Raw genomic sequence first — 18,854 nt, 5'->3', positions numbered from 1 at the left:
AAAACTGAAGTTTTGATTCTTTGCTTTGTCATAATGCAAAAGGTTTAACATATTTAAATATTTAAATATTGTATTTCATAGATAAATTAAGGAATGTATGTGTGTTTATATCTCCTTTGAGATTCGAACTATATTTTAATGACAGCTGTAAATGGAGATGTTTAAATTCTTTGTGTACATCTATTTTCATTTTCAACGTGTACATGCATTGATGAATCACCAAGCATTCAGACTGTCTTAACTGTCACTTCTCGTGAGTAAGAAGGGGATGAGAAATCCTTAATACGAATCTGCTCGTTTAATCTCTAAGCGATAGAGATGTCAGCATTGTTATACAGAGCTCAAGGCACATGCGCAATCGATCTGATCAATATTCCTGGAATGCTGCAGATAACGGGTGAAAACACAATGGTTCTATGGAGAGTTTTGCTTGCCTTAACTGTGTAAATCTATCGACACCTATAATACATAGCAACAGACAAATATAAGGTAAGACTTTACCTCTTTCTCGAGAATGAAAATCTTCAGTTAATGCGTTGCACAATGACATCTAAATGCACTACCTCGGTACCTTCGCTGCTTGAAATAAGTCACATAGGATATTAAAAGTGAGGAGGATGAGTTTTCATGAACACAACCAGATAATCCAATGCAATTTTCTTTTTCCGATTAAGAGACAGTATTAAAGCACATTAGATTGCATAGCTAAAATGTTGTATCAGCTATATATTACACAGACACACTATGTCAACAAACAAACGCGGCTATCATGTGATACCGATTCTATTAACCAAATAAAAGTTGTCCTGCAGGTAGAGCGTTAGAATTGTGCTCGCTATCCCTAGTGTATGACCATGAAAGGCGACAAAATTTTGGATTTAATGTTTCATCTTCATCCTCACTGACTATCCTCTTTATAAAGTCCCCCTTGACATCGCCTCGCATTTTTCTTGGAGGTGCGCGCTTGTCCCTGTGAGGAAGGTTCTGGGTTCTGCCCCTTGTCCGAGACACACCATAGTCTATCTAAGTTCTATTTCCTACTCTTTGTTGACCGGGATGGGGTGTGCTGTCTGGTGTCTCTGACGATATGTTTCAGTGGATAATAGTATGGTTAAAAGTATCCACTATTGCAAAGATACACAACAGCCTCCCAAACTATAATGATATTCACACAAACATACAAATACATGTGAGGCCGTCCTTAAATGACCCTAGCTGGTGATATGACGTAAATAAAATAACCAACCAACCAATAAATTAAGAACAAAAAATTTGATTGGAGGATTAGGATAGCATATGAATTTCCGCAGTATCTGCATATTTCATTGTGTTCTACCATAATGAGATATTAAAAATCAGATAATTGCGAAAAGGATACTTTTTATACTTTCTTTGTATAAATCACAATTTATAAAATACGTTGCAAAAACAAACTAAATATGAAACGTGTTAACATTTTTAATGTGCAAAATAAAATTAAAATAAAATTTTATTCTGATAAAATCACTTATATGATTTATCAAAAACTCAATTTTAGTATTTAAAAAGACTGACCTGACGTTGAATAACCAGAGGGGGTGATATTTTCGCTACTTCGTGGTACAATGACATTGCAAAAAATGATCCACAAAACATTGAGACATGGTTACATCATATAATTTTACCCTGAACGGCTGGTCGATAACATTACATAGACGTAAATTTCAATTTCTAAAGTTTTAGCTAAATTGCGTTTTTTCTGCGTAAATAGCCGGCTATACCCAAGACCTTATGAATTAGTAGCATAAGAAATAATATTACGCGCTTCATAACTGGTTCAAAATCTAGAACAGGACATAGGACATATAATTTCGTTTAGACAGAATGACAATCACGTTTAGGTGTCCATTAGTCCATGTAGGTGGGAGTCAATCAGACACACAATTAATTATGTGTAAACATCGGTTTAACAGAGAAAATGTTGGTGACCTACACGGACAATGAACATCACGACAAGGATGTGGCCTATTGTACATACATTCTGACCCTCGATAAAGCCGATGTGTATTACTGTGCTATTTTACTGCCATACTGACAAGGTCATTTATATATTCTTTCGCTTGAGGTTTCACACAGGTTGATTTTTATGAAATAAATGAATGCAATTTAGTGATAGAAAAAAGAAATCATTGTTTTATGACGCCATACCCAGATTTACAAAAAAAAAAGATTATGTATCTATTCACTACTAATATACCGAAACGTTTGTAATACAATTGTAACCTGGACTGAGAACGTACCTTTGCTCAAGACGATTTATAATGACCAGTAATTTGAAATTTATTAAATGTTATTACCGATTTGCAAAGCCAATTCTAAACGCAAATGCTGAAATAATCAATGAAAATAAAAATAATATTGGACTTATCGTTAAAATTGAAAATAGTTAAGCTATGACAAATATATTAAGGTTACCCTTATATTCAAGTTATACTAGTCACGGTATTCGTACGATTTCATTTGCTAAACAAGAATTTTAAGGGACACCGAATACCATGGTTTTAGTTTGGAAGGGGTGTGGTAATCCAAAATGGCTGTTATCACATAAAAAGGGTTTTTTTTATACAAAAAAGAGAATAGTCCGATTTCACTAACAAACAAATGGTACACATTGGTTATGGGGAACACTTGATATCATGGTCATAGTTTTGAAGAGGTTAGAAATCTACAAAGACATCCTAAAGAGACCAATATTTATATATTGTCTTGACTCAATGCGAATTGTTCTTAGAGGTGCTTTGGGTCTCTGGTCATTCTGACTGATGTCGGTTTTCTCGCTTATTTAATTATTCTAAAAGTTATTCTGATTCAACTATAGCATAAATAAGCCGCACAATATCAATCACTATTTATCAACAGTTAAATGTAAAATACCGAAGTATTGATTTATTTCCCATGGACAGTTTAATGCGGAAAATATTCCGTCAACTTTGTATGGTTGCATCGAACACACCTTTGCATTCTCGACACGCATATCATCCAGATATGTACGTTACGTTTTAATGTGAGTCATATCCGAATCAATCTCACCTGCACAAGGATCAATAACACTGAACAATACACCGAAATGTGGACATGGACCATCAAAAGACCTTGACTGTGTTATAGTGCATTTTCAATGATCTGTATTACGTTAAATGTGAATTATTAACTATCGCGATTTTCTGTTTTATCACTTTACATTGTCACCATTTCTGACCCGTGTCATGTTTCTGTACTATTAAATCACTATTTATTTTGTCAAATGATCAATTTTGTTACGTCAGATATGGTATTATCTGTAAAATGTTCCAAAATTACATCTAGGTATTTAACAAACATTTTATTAGTAAAAGTTAACAAACTGTAATTAAAGCAATATGTTTATACGAAATTACTACTACCATTAATAACATACCATTAACAGAAATTGCATAACTTGTTCAAAACTATTTCGACATGTGACTTATATTAGATGTATGTCAGCATAGCCTTAACGGTATTTACATATCTACTAAATATATAAAATGTTATTTAAGTTAAATATGAATAAATACCAAAACTCTTATTCAATCTAACGGATATAATCTACAAAATATGATATAGTGTAATAAATTGATTATCCAATTGTTTCTTTATATTTACACGGCAAACATAAGTTAACAAATGATGGCTGGGATAATATTGCAGTAGATTGAATAAATGATTTATAGGAATGACACGTACAAATTATTTAGATAGCACCAGACATAGTGATATTTGTTGTAACAATGCATTATACACCATTAAGGTACAATTGCAATTTCAAATAACTCTCTTTTCATTGTATAGTCGGTGTCCCAAAAAAGACAATGGTTATGAAACATTTTAATATATTCAACGGCTAATAATATCTTTATAATGAATATAAGTCGTCCAATCACTTTTTAAATTTTGCATTTTGAATATTGATTTTTTTTCTAAGATGCGTTTGTGATATGTAGTCATGCGACGAAATAAAGGGTGATTACGTTCTAGAGAGAATCCTAATCTGACGTCATTTACAACCAAGCGAGGGGGATCTAAGTGTAGTTTCCGGAATTTCCCAGGCTCTCACTAATGTTATTCCCAGGCAGTAGCTATACCATAAATAAGTAATGTAAACATTGACTCACCGCTCTTACATTGTGATTTCAGTGTAGAGTATGGAAACTCGTCAGGGATCAAACATAGCAGGGGACACTTGATGTGTAGATTTTGTTATGGTGCTTGTTTCATTATTTTCTAAATTGCACTAAAATAACTGGGTTAAGCGTATGTAGCTTATGCTTATAATGGCTAAATTCATTGAATAGCGGTAGATGTCTGCTGTACCTTTATGGTAAACATTATATCTTATATTTATTTTCAGATAATTCCTCTTGATTTAGAAATAATGTATCAGCAATTGATCTGATAACATCTTTGGTACTCTTTTGCACGAACACATAATTATAATCCGAAGATCAATAGCTGCTGTACCCCTGACAAATGAACTCTCTCCTGTAACGTTATATCTATATCCTACATAGTATGCTTAATATGATAAGGTAATATTTCTACTTATTAATGATCAATCTAATACCGAGTAATGTCACAATTGATCGACGCTCAATACCTTGCTAAATTATTGTGACAGCACTAGTAGAAATAACTCTTAATATCTGAAATAAAGATTATACTTTATTAACATTGTTTGGAAATGGCGTGTGCTATGATAAGAGTTTCGATCAACTGAAACAAAAATCTCAAACATTCTCTTCCACAACCGTTCTCAAAACACTTTAACATATAGACGGTGTATCTATCAAGTAATTATTGTTGAAAAAATCGTTCCAATACATTTTGACAATAGTGATGTACCAGCTGGAGTTAAGGAAACTAATAGTTATTTGTTAACAATAATAGTGATATGGAAACTTGTGTTAAAATAGTTTTACTAAATTGGTCATTATTGTTTGTTAATACGATACGTGTACTGTCGCCATAGTCAGAGTACAACTGTAAATGATAACCGTACTATAGTCTGTAGGGGCTCCCATACATTTTTACGAGTAAACCTTACTTTTTGCTCTTTGTTGTTTGTTGCTCAACTTTACAATCAGTGCCATAAAATTAAGTTTGTTTCCTGTTCAACTTGACATATAGGCCGATCTTAATCTCATGACAAACACCCACGGTGATACTACATATATAAGCACCTGTAATTCTTAGCCATCAGTATCTTTATGTCCATTAGCAAGACTGGATCTGCAGGTATGGGGTGTTTATTTGTTTATGCATGTTTGACTTAGAAGGTGTCAGTGTTAGATGTACAGATGCTGCAAACCATTCACAAGTATATTAACACTTTCAGATAGGACTTCTTTAATTTGGCACAAAATAAGTTCGTTTATACTTTGAATACTGATACCGTAACCTCTTGCGTATTACTCGCACCGGAGTATAGCCCGCAGGAAGCAAAATCGGGCATTTTCTATGATTTTATAAATTAGAAAACAGATAACCCGCACTGGCAGATTGCACGCGGTTTATACTTTGATGTGATCCTTGAAAGTACAGTATATACGTAATATGTTATAATAGTATTACGTGAATCTACATGACATAGAGATTTCATTTCGAAGGGGTTATAGATTTATTAAGACATGTCAAGTTATCAGTAGCATATCTTTTTGTAAATATGTTTTTAATGAATTAAATGTGATTCATGTGAAAATGCTTTAGCATAGGAAGAGGATTACTAGCTATTTGATATGCTTACAGCGCAGATTTTTCAAATTTGATAATATTTTCCACATATAGCCTGCATCGGTAGATAGCCCGCTATAGGCACTGTCTGGTGTAAAAAAAATCGTATATCCCGCGGGCAATTATGGTTTGTACTTACTTCATAGTCAATGACTAAGCGAAGATAAGTTTTGGCAATCCGATATCATTATATCAATATCTACAGAGACATATTGTGTGATATGACATTTGCGAATCCTTTTAGATTGTTGAATTTAAGAAACAGCATATGGATTTTCTGAATTAGTAAACATTTCTTATTGTTAAATTATCTATGTCGAAATATTGTTATCGGGGTTGGAGGACATTTGCTTTCGACCTCCAGCAAAACCAAAGAGATAAGTGTATGCTTGGCACAATTTAATGTTCTTTCTTTAACCTTATTTAACCTTGTTAGTTATGTATAAGTTCACAGAAATGCTGAGATTTTTTTAACGTCTCCTTCTTGTTTTGTCAATAAAACCTGGGTTTAGAAGTTCTAATTAATATCATGTTAAGTATAAAAAACGAAACGCATCATCACTATTGCTATTTCAATATCTAGATATTTTGGAGATGAATTTGGAGCATACAGGGAGTGGGACGACTGGTTCGCCCGTTGTCAGTATAATGTGACCGGGTGGGGTGTGTTGCTTGGTGTCTTCGGCGGCATGCTTCAGTGATATAGCACTATAAAAAGGGCAACAGTTCCACTATACAAGAAGACACAACACTAACATACCGCAGTCTCCCAAAACACGCACCTCGCACAACATACACGCAACACACCGCATACATGGGAGGCCGTCCTTAAATGACCATAGCTGTTAATAGGACGTTAATAAATCAAACAAACAAACAAAACAAACTGGAGATGAAACAAAGATAATGGTGGACGAATTTCTAAGATGAGTAATTATTATACAAATGAATGTTAAACGCTATTCCATTAGCTTTCGGTCTTGTCTATAACATTAAACTAAAACCGACCTGGTCACGACGTCGCGAAGACACATACTTAGTCAAAAACGGACTTACGTCAATTGTTTTGACATATGATTACATATGAATATAACTTAAGCTGGTGCTTTTGTTTCGGGAAGACAGGACCTGGTTCCTATCATGGGTTTTTCACGAAAATACATCTCTGAAACCCCTAGGTCTCCGTGACGTCACTTAAAATACCATGAGCTATAATAGCGTAGATTCGTGAGTCGATGACGCTGGTACGAAGTACGTCCGTCAAAATGATTGGTCGGTTCAAAGTCACACCTTATCAAAACAAGACTCGTGTCGTTATTGACATTTTCCAAAATATGTAATGAGTTAATCATCGATTAGTCGATGTTTTAAACACCACACGTCGTATGGGGGTTATCACCTTACACAGCTGTTACGCATTATATCATTCATAACACGTTTATAGATTTAATTGTGTAGGCTGATATATTTAAAAATAAAATTGTATTTTCAGTATTCGATATTGATTTAGGCAATGCCTCATTGTTTATTCGAAAATCATATGACCTGGACAAGTTCTTTAGATTCTCAATTATTCCTTCAACTAAAGTATCTGCCCCTTATGTAAGTGATATTGAGATCAATTAATCTCGGATAACACTTGTTTATTATTCTATAAGCAGCTAATAGACGTGAAGAGAGTCCGTTATCTTGGTGATAATTAATGACGTTTCGGCATGTTTATGTATGACTCATGCCAAATTGACTATGCGTACATGCAGGAGTGAGCAGTCACGTGGCCTTTGATAAGCCAATAGCATATGGCTTTACCTATTTGTATTCCGGAATATAGTTATGGTATAAACATCAACACGTTACCTTTTTTCTCAGACATTTCTGGATAACTGAGGATAAAGTACAAAATGAAGAGTTTGCTGCTGTTACGAATGTTAATGTTGGTAGCTACATGCTGTCTTGTACAGAGAGCGGATGCCAGACGTAAGTATTTTATACGTATTGTCCTATTAAAGTCTTCACACGAGACGGAAACACGTGAATGTGGTGAGTAGCAAAGCATTGTATGTATCAGAATCCTTTCTACTTTAGTTCTACAACTTTCCATACGTTATGATACTCTCGTTATAGTTTACTCCTAAGTTAAATTAATAGACCGTACGAACATTTAATAACTTATGTTGAATTATGATTTAACTTAGTGTATCTATTTATGTATAATTATACCTATTTATGGAAACAAAAAAGAAGACAAAATACATATGAACGTAACCTTGGTTTCAATCGACAGTGGTATGAAAGAAAATATAGGGGGATGAGTGGTCTGATATAGAAGTTATTTTCATACATCACACACGAATGCCTCAGGTATCCTGAAATACGAATACCATGAGAGACACATTAGAAGGATATAGGTGTATACATGTAGCTATGTACACTTGACCATAAATCATGCATCCTTGACAGTTATAGTGATGGTCTAGTATATACTTGTTCTATTTTAAGATTTACATCAAAATACCAATATTGTTACATTACAATATATTATATAATATTACAGCGTACATCTGTTCCAGTGTAAATCAATAGAAAATAGCAGTTGTTCTTTAAGAACGAGAAAAAACACCATTTGGTTAGTTTTACATAAAAGAATTCTTATAACTAAATACACCAATATAATCTAACTATGTCAGTGATAACAAAATATCAGAAAAACAAATACCTATCAGCTCCTTATTTAATATTTTGTCATACAAAAATATAAAAAAAAATACTCTTACAACACTTATATTATTATTTTTACTTTTCTATTATCTTATTTAAGTTATTGCAGGTAAACGTCTTAATTCTTTTCGCAAATTTGATTTACATCAAAGCAAATTTAGTGCAACCCATAATTACAATCGCATTAATAAGCTTTTGTTATCTGTTTTAACTCATATCATCTGAAAGGAACATAAGAAAACGTTTAATTATTTTGAGTATACGATGTATTGAATTTTGTTTTACGAGTTAGGTTTAATATAGAACTCGATATTCAGCTGAAGTTAATACCAATCGATAAGGTATATCAATGTATGTATTGCCCTTTACAGATAGGAGGATAAGGTGTAGTTTACGGAGAGATGCCGTGTGTGGGGTGAACGGCCGGACATACCGCAGTGCATGTGTCGCTAAACGCAGGTAGGATTATCCAATCACATTCAAAATAGCTTTGTTGTCGGAGAACGACATGGCGAAACAAATTAATTAGTTTACTTTAGCATTTATTCCAGTTTAGGTGACAAGCACATAAAACTGCTTACGATTCAACCTTATGCTGCTATGGCAACAATATACTGGTTTAATACCAATAAGCGCCACATTTTGTTTGGCAATGGTAGCGCACTTAGATAACTTACAGGCTAGATATGACTAAAATCATAAAGGTCTGTTTCTTACAAAGATGTTGGTAAGAAAAGTATAGTGGTTCAGTTCTGATACTGGCGTCTGTTCAATATTCAGAACAAGACAGCAAATAAAGATGTAGTAATAATCTTCCAAATTGTTATTAAGATTAAGAGTAAGTGACCTTATTTGTGTAACCTTACATTATTTGTCCTTATTTTTTAGTATAGATTATTGCCGAAAAGACTACCAATTGTTTGTATTCATATTATTTTAGGAAAGTTGAAGTTGAATGCAAGGGCAGATGTCCCTGTGGCCTAGACAGGAAGTGTTTATGTACAAAGGAATACAACCCAGTCTGTGGACTGGACGGTAAAACCTATGGAAACCCATGTACAGCTAAATGCGCGTGAGTATACCTAGATTCAGAATAACGTTAACTGATTGTTTATTTCGAAGTCTGCATATTATTAGACCTTAGGTGCACGTAATGAACCTTATAGTTGATAGGACATAAATCTAATAAACCAACCCAAACCAACGTTACGTCACTCACTCTATCAAAATAGATTTTTGGCAACAACACACTAAAATCGTAACACGAAATAGGAGGACAGCTAGAAACATGATATATTCATAATACAAGGTTTTCAAAATACTTCTTTCATTATCAGAAGATCCAAACTCATTGCGTGTTGTAATTGTTGTTATACTAGATTTTAATATTGTGTCCATGGATTGGGGCGAAATGGGGTTGTGGCGAGGAAATACTTCGGAAATATATTCCATGACAATTTTTAGAGAAGCTTAATTCTGTTAAAATGCTTCTAAATGATTGGTCTTTTAGAACTATTACATACATTCGAAAGTCACTGTTATAAAGTTAAGCTTTGCCCATTTTTTTCCATTTCTTTTTTATTTATTTGGGATAACAAGATAGATAATGTTAAACGTAAAGTCATGTATGGAGATTTCAATGATGGGAGCATACGTGTACATCATATGTCAACCTTTTGTTATGCTTTGAAAATGTTCTGGATTAAAAAATCGTAGACCCATTGAACTGTTCTGCGTGGAAGACATTAAGTGTAGACAGTATTAAACCATTTTGGGGAGCCAAGGTTTTGAGACTAAGAAAACAAGAGATTTAAGAAGTAAGTTAATATGTAAATCAGTTTTGGAAAGAAATATTTATGATGGGCAGAGTTAATGATGATCTCCCACTACTCCAGCCATGGTTTCATCAGAACCATTTTGGTTAAACAAACGTGTGAAAAAGGAATTGTTCATTAAGGATTTAGCAGAAATGATGTTTTCTTAACTTTTAAAAAATTATGTGAAAAACTTAATTTGACAACTAATCTTATCGAGTTATATTGAGTAATCAATTCAATACCACTTCAATGGAAGAATATAATGCTTAAACAGAATCCTAAAAATGAGTCGAAACAAAACATATTTATTAAATATTTACTACCTTTCCGGAGCAAAATTTAAAGGTTTCTTAAAAACATTAATAACAAAAGAAAATATATATCGATGGCTTAAGATGAGGTTACAACACCAAACATATGCAAGATTTCCTGTCTTATGTACGATAACAGTGGAGATTCATTTCGCTGTTTTGCCGTCTGGCGCAGTGATAGTCAACTACCGCGCGGCATTTAGGACGACGGCGGGAAACATAAAACGACCCGCGTTATGAAAATTAACATTTTATTTATTCTAATTAAACAGTTCTGAAGGTGATGATAAGAGTGCTAGTAAACGCATAGTTCATAACTTCTGCGACTCTACAAAATTATTGATCTCGTTTTACATTCATATTTTAAAAATTAAAAGCCGTTTCGGAAAGGTAGTGGCCCTTTAAATATCTGAAATGTATGATAAAGTCAAAAAGTATTTCTTATTATCATGTTAAAATTTATACTCGAACCTCCGTATAAAATTAAAAAATTCACGGCAAGGAACTTTGAATCTCAACATTCCAAAAGAAATTTGGCAGAAATTTTTTTCTCATACCTCAGAATGTCACAAATGATGCAAAACTCCAGAACTTTCATTTCAAATTTCTCCACAAAATAATATATACCAACACTAAAGTAATTTAAACTGAGAAACTCTCATGCACTTATTTTGGGAATGTTGACATTCACAGTCAATATAGTCATCTTTTATGTTTTTATTTAAGAAAAAGTATGATATAGAGACCCGACTATAATTAATGGTCTTTGGCATCGTAGGCATGTGTTTTGAGGACCAATTGATTTTTTTATGTTTACCATTGAAATATTATTTATACCATTGTAAATTGAAATAAAAAAAAATCCCTTCAGTTGAAGATTGGAAGTCTTCCCCTTTTTCTACAAAGAAATTGAAGATTTTGACTTGAATTCATATCTAATAAAGAAAAGAGAAAAAACAAGCTTTAAAGGGAAATTTGTAACCATATTTTTTATTTTATTTGATTATATTGCCATATGTAAAAGACCTCTTTAAAAGTTGTTATTAAGAAAAGATATATTTACAAACTTTGTAAATAGAAATTAAATTTAGGATGTATAATCATATGACCATATGCTGATGAATGTGACAACAAAAAGCTGAATAAAAATATTTGTTATATATTCGTTTCGGTTCGAATATGGCTTAAATCAAACTTTGTTTACTCTATATTGTTTCAGGAGAATAGACGTTGCATGTGAAGGGAAATGTCCTTGTAACCGCGACAGAAGATGCTTCTGTACGAAAGAGTACAACCCCGTATGTGGTGTCGATGGTAAAACTTACGGAAACCCGTGCACTGCCAGATGTGCGTAAGTACGCATAGACATAAAGCTAATTACTTTCACACTTAACTTAACAATCTATGGAGTGAAGTCAGGTGGAATAACCATACTACTTCATCGTACACTACTACGTATATTAGGTGGCGCATTGTAGGATAGCAAGAAACTACGTATATTAGGTGGCGCATTGTAGGATAGCAAGAAACTGTATTGAAAGACAAAACATTTACTGTTAATTGTGCTTGAAAGCTCGCAATAGATGTCTTCTGGCGAGACGCTTGGTTTTTACTATCTACAAACTTGCGATAGCCATTCATATACAATATCTTGTTCCATGAAGTAGTTTCTACCATTAAGGACATCAATTCACAGAAATCAACCTTGAAATAAACAGATATATGCTACGTAAGTTGGTAAATGCATTGCGAAGGCAGAACTCGAGTTCTTTTACTCAGCGTTCAGCATTAAGGAAGTGTGACGACTGGTTCGTTGTCAGTATAATTTGACCGGATGGGGTGTGTATAGCGCTATTAAAACGTCAATGGTTCCACTATACAAGAAGAGGGAACACCGTAGTCTACCAAAACACACAATACACACTTTACACACGCAACACACCGCATACGTAGGAGGCCGTCCTCAGGCAAACTTCTTTATTACCTATTTTAGGAAAGCAGACATTGGATGTAAAGGTAGATGTCCTTGTGGACTCGACAGAAAATGTCTCTGTACCAAAGAATACAACCCCATATGTGGAATAGATGGCAAAACTTATGGAAACCCATGTACTGCTAAATGCGCGTAAGTATCATCTAAATTTAAGTTATCCTTGTTTCACTCCAGCCTGCAACGATTGTTCTAATACAGTAGTATTAACGTTATTAATTATATTTATGTTTATATTGACTTGAACAATCAGAGTTACTTCCCTTTAGGGACATGGCTGAGGCGTGTAAGGGGGAGTGTCCATGCAACCAAACCACGCCCTGTATATGCACAATGGACTACACCCCCGTATGTGGCGTTGACGGGAAAACGTACGGAAACAAATGTGGAGCTAATTGCGCGTAAGTTTCTTTCTTTCGGATTGATATTTTCGAACAAAATTCTTTAAAGAAATCATTTTCATAATTAAGCTTCCATGGTAAAGACATCGTTACAGTTTCAAAGCCAAACTATATAAATAGTGTAATCTTTTTACAGACAAGTGAAAGTAGCATGTAATGGTGAATGCCCTTGTTCTCCACCTAAGCCTTGCATTTGTCCTTTGAACTTTGAACCTGTTTGTGGAGTTAACGCTCAAACCTACGGAAACGCATGTGGGGCGAAATGCGCGTAAGTGTGTGTGTGGTCAAGGTAAATAACGCATAATCGATGCAAAGGCTTATCCTTTCAAATCCATAAATATAATCATAATTATTCAATTTTAGAAAATAATGACAATTCATTTTTATATAACTCGAAAATACGTTAATAATCAGTTATAAATAACATAATGTTTGTAAAGTAACGATATCTTTTATTTGACATTTTTTTTATTGATGTCTCTATTGTATTTTGATACCTTTAGGGGCGTGACTGAGGCGTGTAAAGGGGAGTGCCCATGCAACCAAACCACGCCCTGTATATGTACCATGGACTACACCCCCGTATGTGGCGTTGACGGGAAAACGTACGGAAACAAATGCGGAGCTAATTGCGCGTAAGTGTAGATTTTAATTTACAGAGGACATACATAACCAAAGAGTAAAAAGACGTACCGTGCTTTCCATTTGCGGATTCGTTCCAGTTGTACTAAATAGATACAGCACCACCAAAGGGAATGCGTTTGAATTTTTCAATGATGGCGGCATCCATATGAAAGATACGCTTCGATCAGTGTTCGAAAATGAATATATAAGTAATACCTAAATAGTTTAGGCATACGTTGAAATAAATACTTCGTGTATTTCCATCGGATATTAATACTCTCTGTCTTGTTTTCAATACAGAAAAAAAAACGATGAAAAATGAAAAATCTCGAGTTCGCCATTTTGGATCCAAGTGGTACGCTTCTGAAATCGAACTACTTGTACTGGCTCAGATTTTCTTTGCTGGTCCAGCGCGTTCCATTACAACCGGTGTGAATATATAGATATAACACAAGGTTCATCAGTGATTTTGAGTGTTATGTACGCCCCTGGCACTTTATTCAACATCAACAGTGTCCATCGTTTTCGGCAATAATACCCGAATGTGACCTTACCAGTAAACAGTGTATTTATTGTTATAAGGGGCGTGGCTGAGGCGTGTAAGGGGGAGTGTCCATGTAAACAAGCCAATCGCTGTATATGTACCTCGGACTACACTCCAGTATGTGGTGTAGACGGGAAAACATATGGAAACAAGTGTGGAGCAGATTGCGCGTAAGTGTAGATTTTAATTTAGATCAGATGTTAAAAATTGCACAGGGATCAGAATTCATCCGTGAATTTCAGTACTAAAGTGTACTAACCCAAAAAGGCATTGAAAATAAGATTATGTAATTAATGTAATGTTGCAGTGTTATACAACCTGTGAAAGGTTTCATCATTTTATAATGCATACACCATATTTTTCCAACCTGAAATGAGATGTTTAGAAACATTAATTTAAATAATTAGTTAATCATTTTAGGGGCGTAGCGGAAGCGTGTAAAGGGAAGTGTCCATGTCCACAACCCAAGGCTTGTGTCTGTACATTTGACTACACTCCTGTATGTGGTGTTGATGGGAAAACCTATGGAAACAAGTGCGGAGCAGATTGTGCGTAAGTACATTTTTGGTTTCTTGAACAGACCTGGGTTTGAAGGATCTTATTTTCATTTGATTTTACAATTCGTAACTACTATATCATATGTGTATTCAAACTATAATGAATTTACTATACGGCTTCCTTACAGTTCCAAAGTTTTGTCGGGGTAGAAAATCACTTTTTATCCGTAGTTTAATTTCACATTTCCAGAAATATTAAAATTGCATGTAAAGGCGAATGTCCATGCGCTCCTGCAAAGATTTGCGCATGTCCAAGGGATTCTAAGCCAGTTTGTGGCGCCGATGAGAAGACCTACGGAAATGCATGTGCAGCGAAGTGCGCGTGAGTACCCTAATCATGTAATCCGCATGAAGTATTTTGAAACCTAGTAACTGCATAATTTCTATTTTGTTTCAATACTTGGAATTATTGAAATGCACATTTCATGTGGGTTTTTTTTTTACATCATGTTACTTCTAACATTCCGATTTTTTAATTGCTTATTACTACTTTTTTAAATAATAGCGGTAGTGTATTTTTAAACAAAAATATTTAAAGGATGTACAAGTATTTTACAATTTTAGTTTTATACTTTCTACCAATATTTTAGAAAGCAACCATATTTACATGTTGATATGAATGTATATGTATTTTAAATTAAGGTATTTTCTGTATTAAACTGTTGTCTTTGATAACTGTAAATATTGATGCAGGACCATATTGTAAATTAGACTTGTCTAAATATGTAACCCTGGTTAAATAAAAGATTTTATTATTTATTTATTATTATTTATTAGTGTACTACAGTAATTGTTTAGATATTCTTTGGTATTTTATTTTGTGTTTATTGATCAACCATATACTGTACATGTATATATTCAAGTATATCTGTCGTTTGTCCAAAAACAGGAATACTCAAGTGGCCTGTAAAGGAGAATGTCCTTGCAGCGAACCAACTAGGTGCGCATGTCCAAGAATATTGAGACCCGTATGTGGAAAGGATGGACAAACATACGCTAATAAATGTTTAGCGTCATGCAGGTTGGTGATAAATTATTTATATTTACTGATTCGGTAAAATGAATATGTGACTTTGAAGATTAGCTTTCTACTCCATTAAGTGTAAGCGTTTTAATATATTAATATATGGAAATATGCCTGTATAGAGAATGAAAATGAAGAGGAAGATATGCTCTTGAAACTATTGACTGTTCTCAATCAATGTGGGTAATGACATTAGCACTCACAGAGGTATAGAAACGAAAAAATATTCAATTTCACAAATCCGTTGATTTACAGTATATATGCAAATCTAAAATCATAAAAAATAGCTTGTATTCGTATAAAAAAAATCGCTGTTGAGAGTCTATTGTAAAGTGTTTGTAATGTGACATACAAAAACTACTTTTTCTACAAAGGAACGTAAAAACAGCTTGTCAAGGCAGATGTCCCTGTAACGAGACCGATAGATGCGTATGTTCAAAGAAACTAAAACCAGTATGTGGCCGCGACGGACAAACATATACAAATAGATGTGAGGCTTTGTGCAGGTGAGTTAAAAAAAAAGTTTTTTCGTCTTGGTGTTTAGTTGAATTTACAAAATATGGAATGTAGAGTACTAGAAATAACAATCCACGGTCAATAGATGACAATTGTCGGGTTTTGAGCTTTTGTAAGTCTAAGGATGTCTTCCCTTTTAACTACTCACCTACTACGTTTGATAATTTAAGAATTAAAAATTGTTGGAACGATTTAAAATATGTATAATTTGTATTAGAATAATCATTGTTTTTACGCAAGCGAAGCCAACCAGCGCCATAGGAAAAGAATCGCTATAATTTTCGCACTGATCCTCTCTGAGCAACTGTGGGATTTTCCATTTGATGTGCCCTTTTTAATAATAAGCTTTTCTTTGATCTTTTATGACAGCCAAACGAAAGTCAAATGTAAGGGGAAATGTCCTTGTGAACAACAAACGAAGCCTAAATGTGCTTGCCCAAGAATATATCGCCCAGTTTGCGGAGACAATGGAAACACGTATTCAAACTCATGTTTGGCGACATGCAGGTGAGTACTTTAATAGTCAGACTCCTAAAGCACGATGTTTTTTCACCAGCATTTTACAGCAGTAAATTGACATGATATTGGTCATGACAGGAAACTTGTCGACTTATCCGTGGTCTAGCGCTTAGACCAGTATTGATGATATATTATTACTTTGGCTTTATTATGTTAAAAAAATAAATATGTACAGATAAACTCTGATTTCTGACATTAGGACTACATGTATTTTGTTTAAATCATAATACCAATGCTGTATAATTACTATAAAACTATATCTTGAAGTTTTAATCAAACATTGCAGCCATGATTCTGGAAGTAGTTTTGCAAGTGGTAAATGTTTTTTGTTTAATTTCTTTCAAATATTTCAGAAATACAAGTGTCAAATGCAACGGACGTTGCCCCTGCAAAGAAAGAATGATATAAAGGAATAAGCAGAAACCTAAGTGGATCATAGATTTCCTGCTACATCTTGTATTGTACGCGACACAAATCATTTTCAAACATTTACCTGAAATGATAAAGCATTACCTACCCAGGACGTTTGGGTTAGACCCAGGGTCACTACCAACAACCACCAGTCTACACCACCCTTATCACGTGCTAAAACATTTTTTATTTGTTGAAATGTTTAAACAGCGTGCATTTAGCTTTCCAGGAATATATTCAAGAGATTACATTGGATAAAAATAACAAAATTACACGGATTTTGATCAAATATTGTATTTACACATAAAACATAACAAGAATCAGTACACGTGCATCAAACATTATATATATATATGTACACATAAACAGTATATGTGGGTAAATGTCTCTGTAGTGAATCAAGTTTATTTCTAAGAACGTGCATTATGAATCTTCCAGCCATTATTTCTATTTTTTTTTAATCTCATATAAAAACTCGTTGTTATCTATTAAATATTGTAAACATTTTAATTGTGCTATGATTTTTTCCCGAACAGCACTTTTAATTTGTTATTAATTTCTTATTTATATGTTGTGTTCTTTGGTGTTTAAAAAGAAAACATGTGTGTAGTCGAAATGATAAAACCCATATTGCTTTTGATTGATATTCATGATGTAATAAAAAATCGTAACAAAAAATGAAAACAAATGATTGACCGAATCATCTTATTACATTTAGATTACATTTTCTATATCATCGCTTTCTTTTCTTACTACATGAATGTAATACAAATAAGAAATAAAATATCAATAATGTAAAAGCATTTCATTTAGCAGCAATGGTTTTATTTACAACTAAAAAATTACACCGCATCCTCAGAAAGGACACTTATGCTCGTGTGAGAGGAAAGGTCGTACAAATGCACTTTGGAGTCATGAATATCTATACAAATTATTTGTTTTTGTTATCATCAATACTAGCATGACTTCCCTCTCTAAGCGTGACTGATTTAACCATGAAGGAAAAGCTTATGAATTATTATTTCTGCGTGTATTATTACGTATTGAAATACGAAAATGATATAAACAAGTATTAGTACATTGTGTATAACATATACGTGTCTATGCCTAGTTTTAATGATGTATTGTTTCAAATAATTTATAATTTAAGCTATTTCCTATTATATGTTTAATACTACTGTGTATTCTAAATCAGATTACACGAACATCGTTTTGGAGTTTAGAATATTCTTATTCGCTGTGTATCACATCATTCTCTATTTCGTGAACATTCATTTTCTTGTATCCATTCTATTACGAAGATAGTGCATGTTTATTAAATTACGAAGATAGTGCATGTTTATTAAATTACGATATCGTATTTGTTATTCATTGTATTTATATGTATAATTTGCAAACATACAAGACACAACTTTTTCATTTTGCGTCCTTAATATCAATTTATGTCGTACATAACATTTAAAGAACAAATACAATAAATTTCGTTTGTATTCTTATTTGTATTTTCATTTTGAAGGATTTAAGTTTAATTTTTGCCGACAAAAATAAGCTAACAGCTATATCTACAATGTACGTGTGAGTAAAAGCTTTCTTTAAATCCGTATTTTCACATTCGTGAATTCAAACAGTAATGCT

The 18,854-nt window shown here is 33.4% G+C and overlaps 1 protein-coding gene across 2 annotated transcripts; it reads left to right on the top strand.

The window, feature by feature from the left end:
• Positions 1-363: 363 nt before the first annotated feature.
• Positions 364-18,636, top strand: LOC138330937 (serine protease inhibitor Kazal-type 5-like). Of its 2 annotated transcripts, none has more exons than XM_069278421.1 (16): positions 364-489; positions 7,657-7,764; positions 8,877-8,964; positions 9,446-9,577; positions 11,853-11,984; positions 12,627-12,758; positions 12,893-13,024; positions 13,161-13,292; positions 13,528-13,659; positions 14,231-14,362; positions 14,613-14,744; positions 14,940-15,071; positions 15,639-15,770; positions 16,148-16,279; positions 16,659-16,796; positions 17,162-18,636. In XM_069278421.1, exons 2-16 carry the CDS (start codon positions 7,689-7,691, stop codon positions 17,214-17,216), a joined length of 1,809 nt encoding a protein of 602 aa, XP_069134522.1. In that variant the 5' UTR covers positions 364-489; positions 7,657-7,688; the 3' UTR covers positions 17,217-18,636. The 2 variants fall into 2 exon arrangements, with proteins under 2 accessions (XP_069134522.1, XP_069134518.1); XM_069278417.1 differs by lacking the exon at positions 364-489 and adding an exon at positions 5,225-5,292.
• The last annotated feature ends 218 nt before the right edge of the window (positions 18,637-18,854 follow it).

The sequence above is a fragment of the Argopecten irradians genome, chromosome 1 (assembly GCF_041381155.1).
Source record: "Argopecten irradians isolate NY chromosome 1, Ai_NY, whole genome shotgun sequence".
NCBI lineage: Eukaryota > Metazoa > Mollusca > Bivalvia > Pectinida > Pectinidae > Argopecten > Argopecten irradians.
Note: the sequence above shows the minus strand (reverse complement) of the source record. Positions and strands in the feature narration are given on the sequence as shown.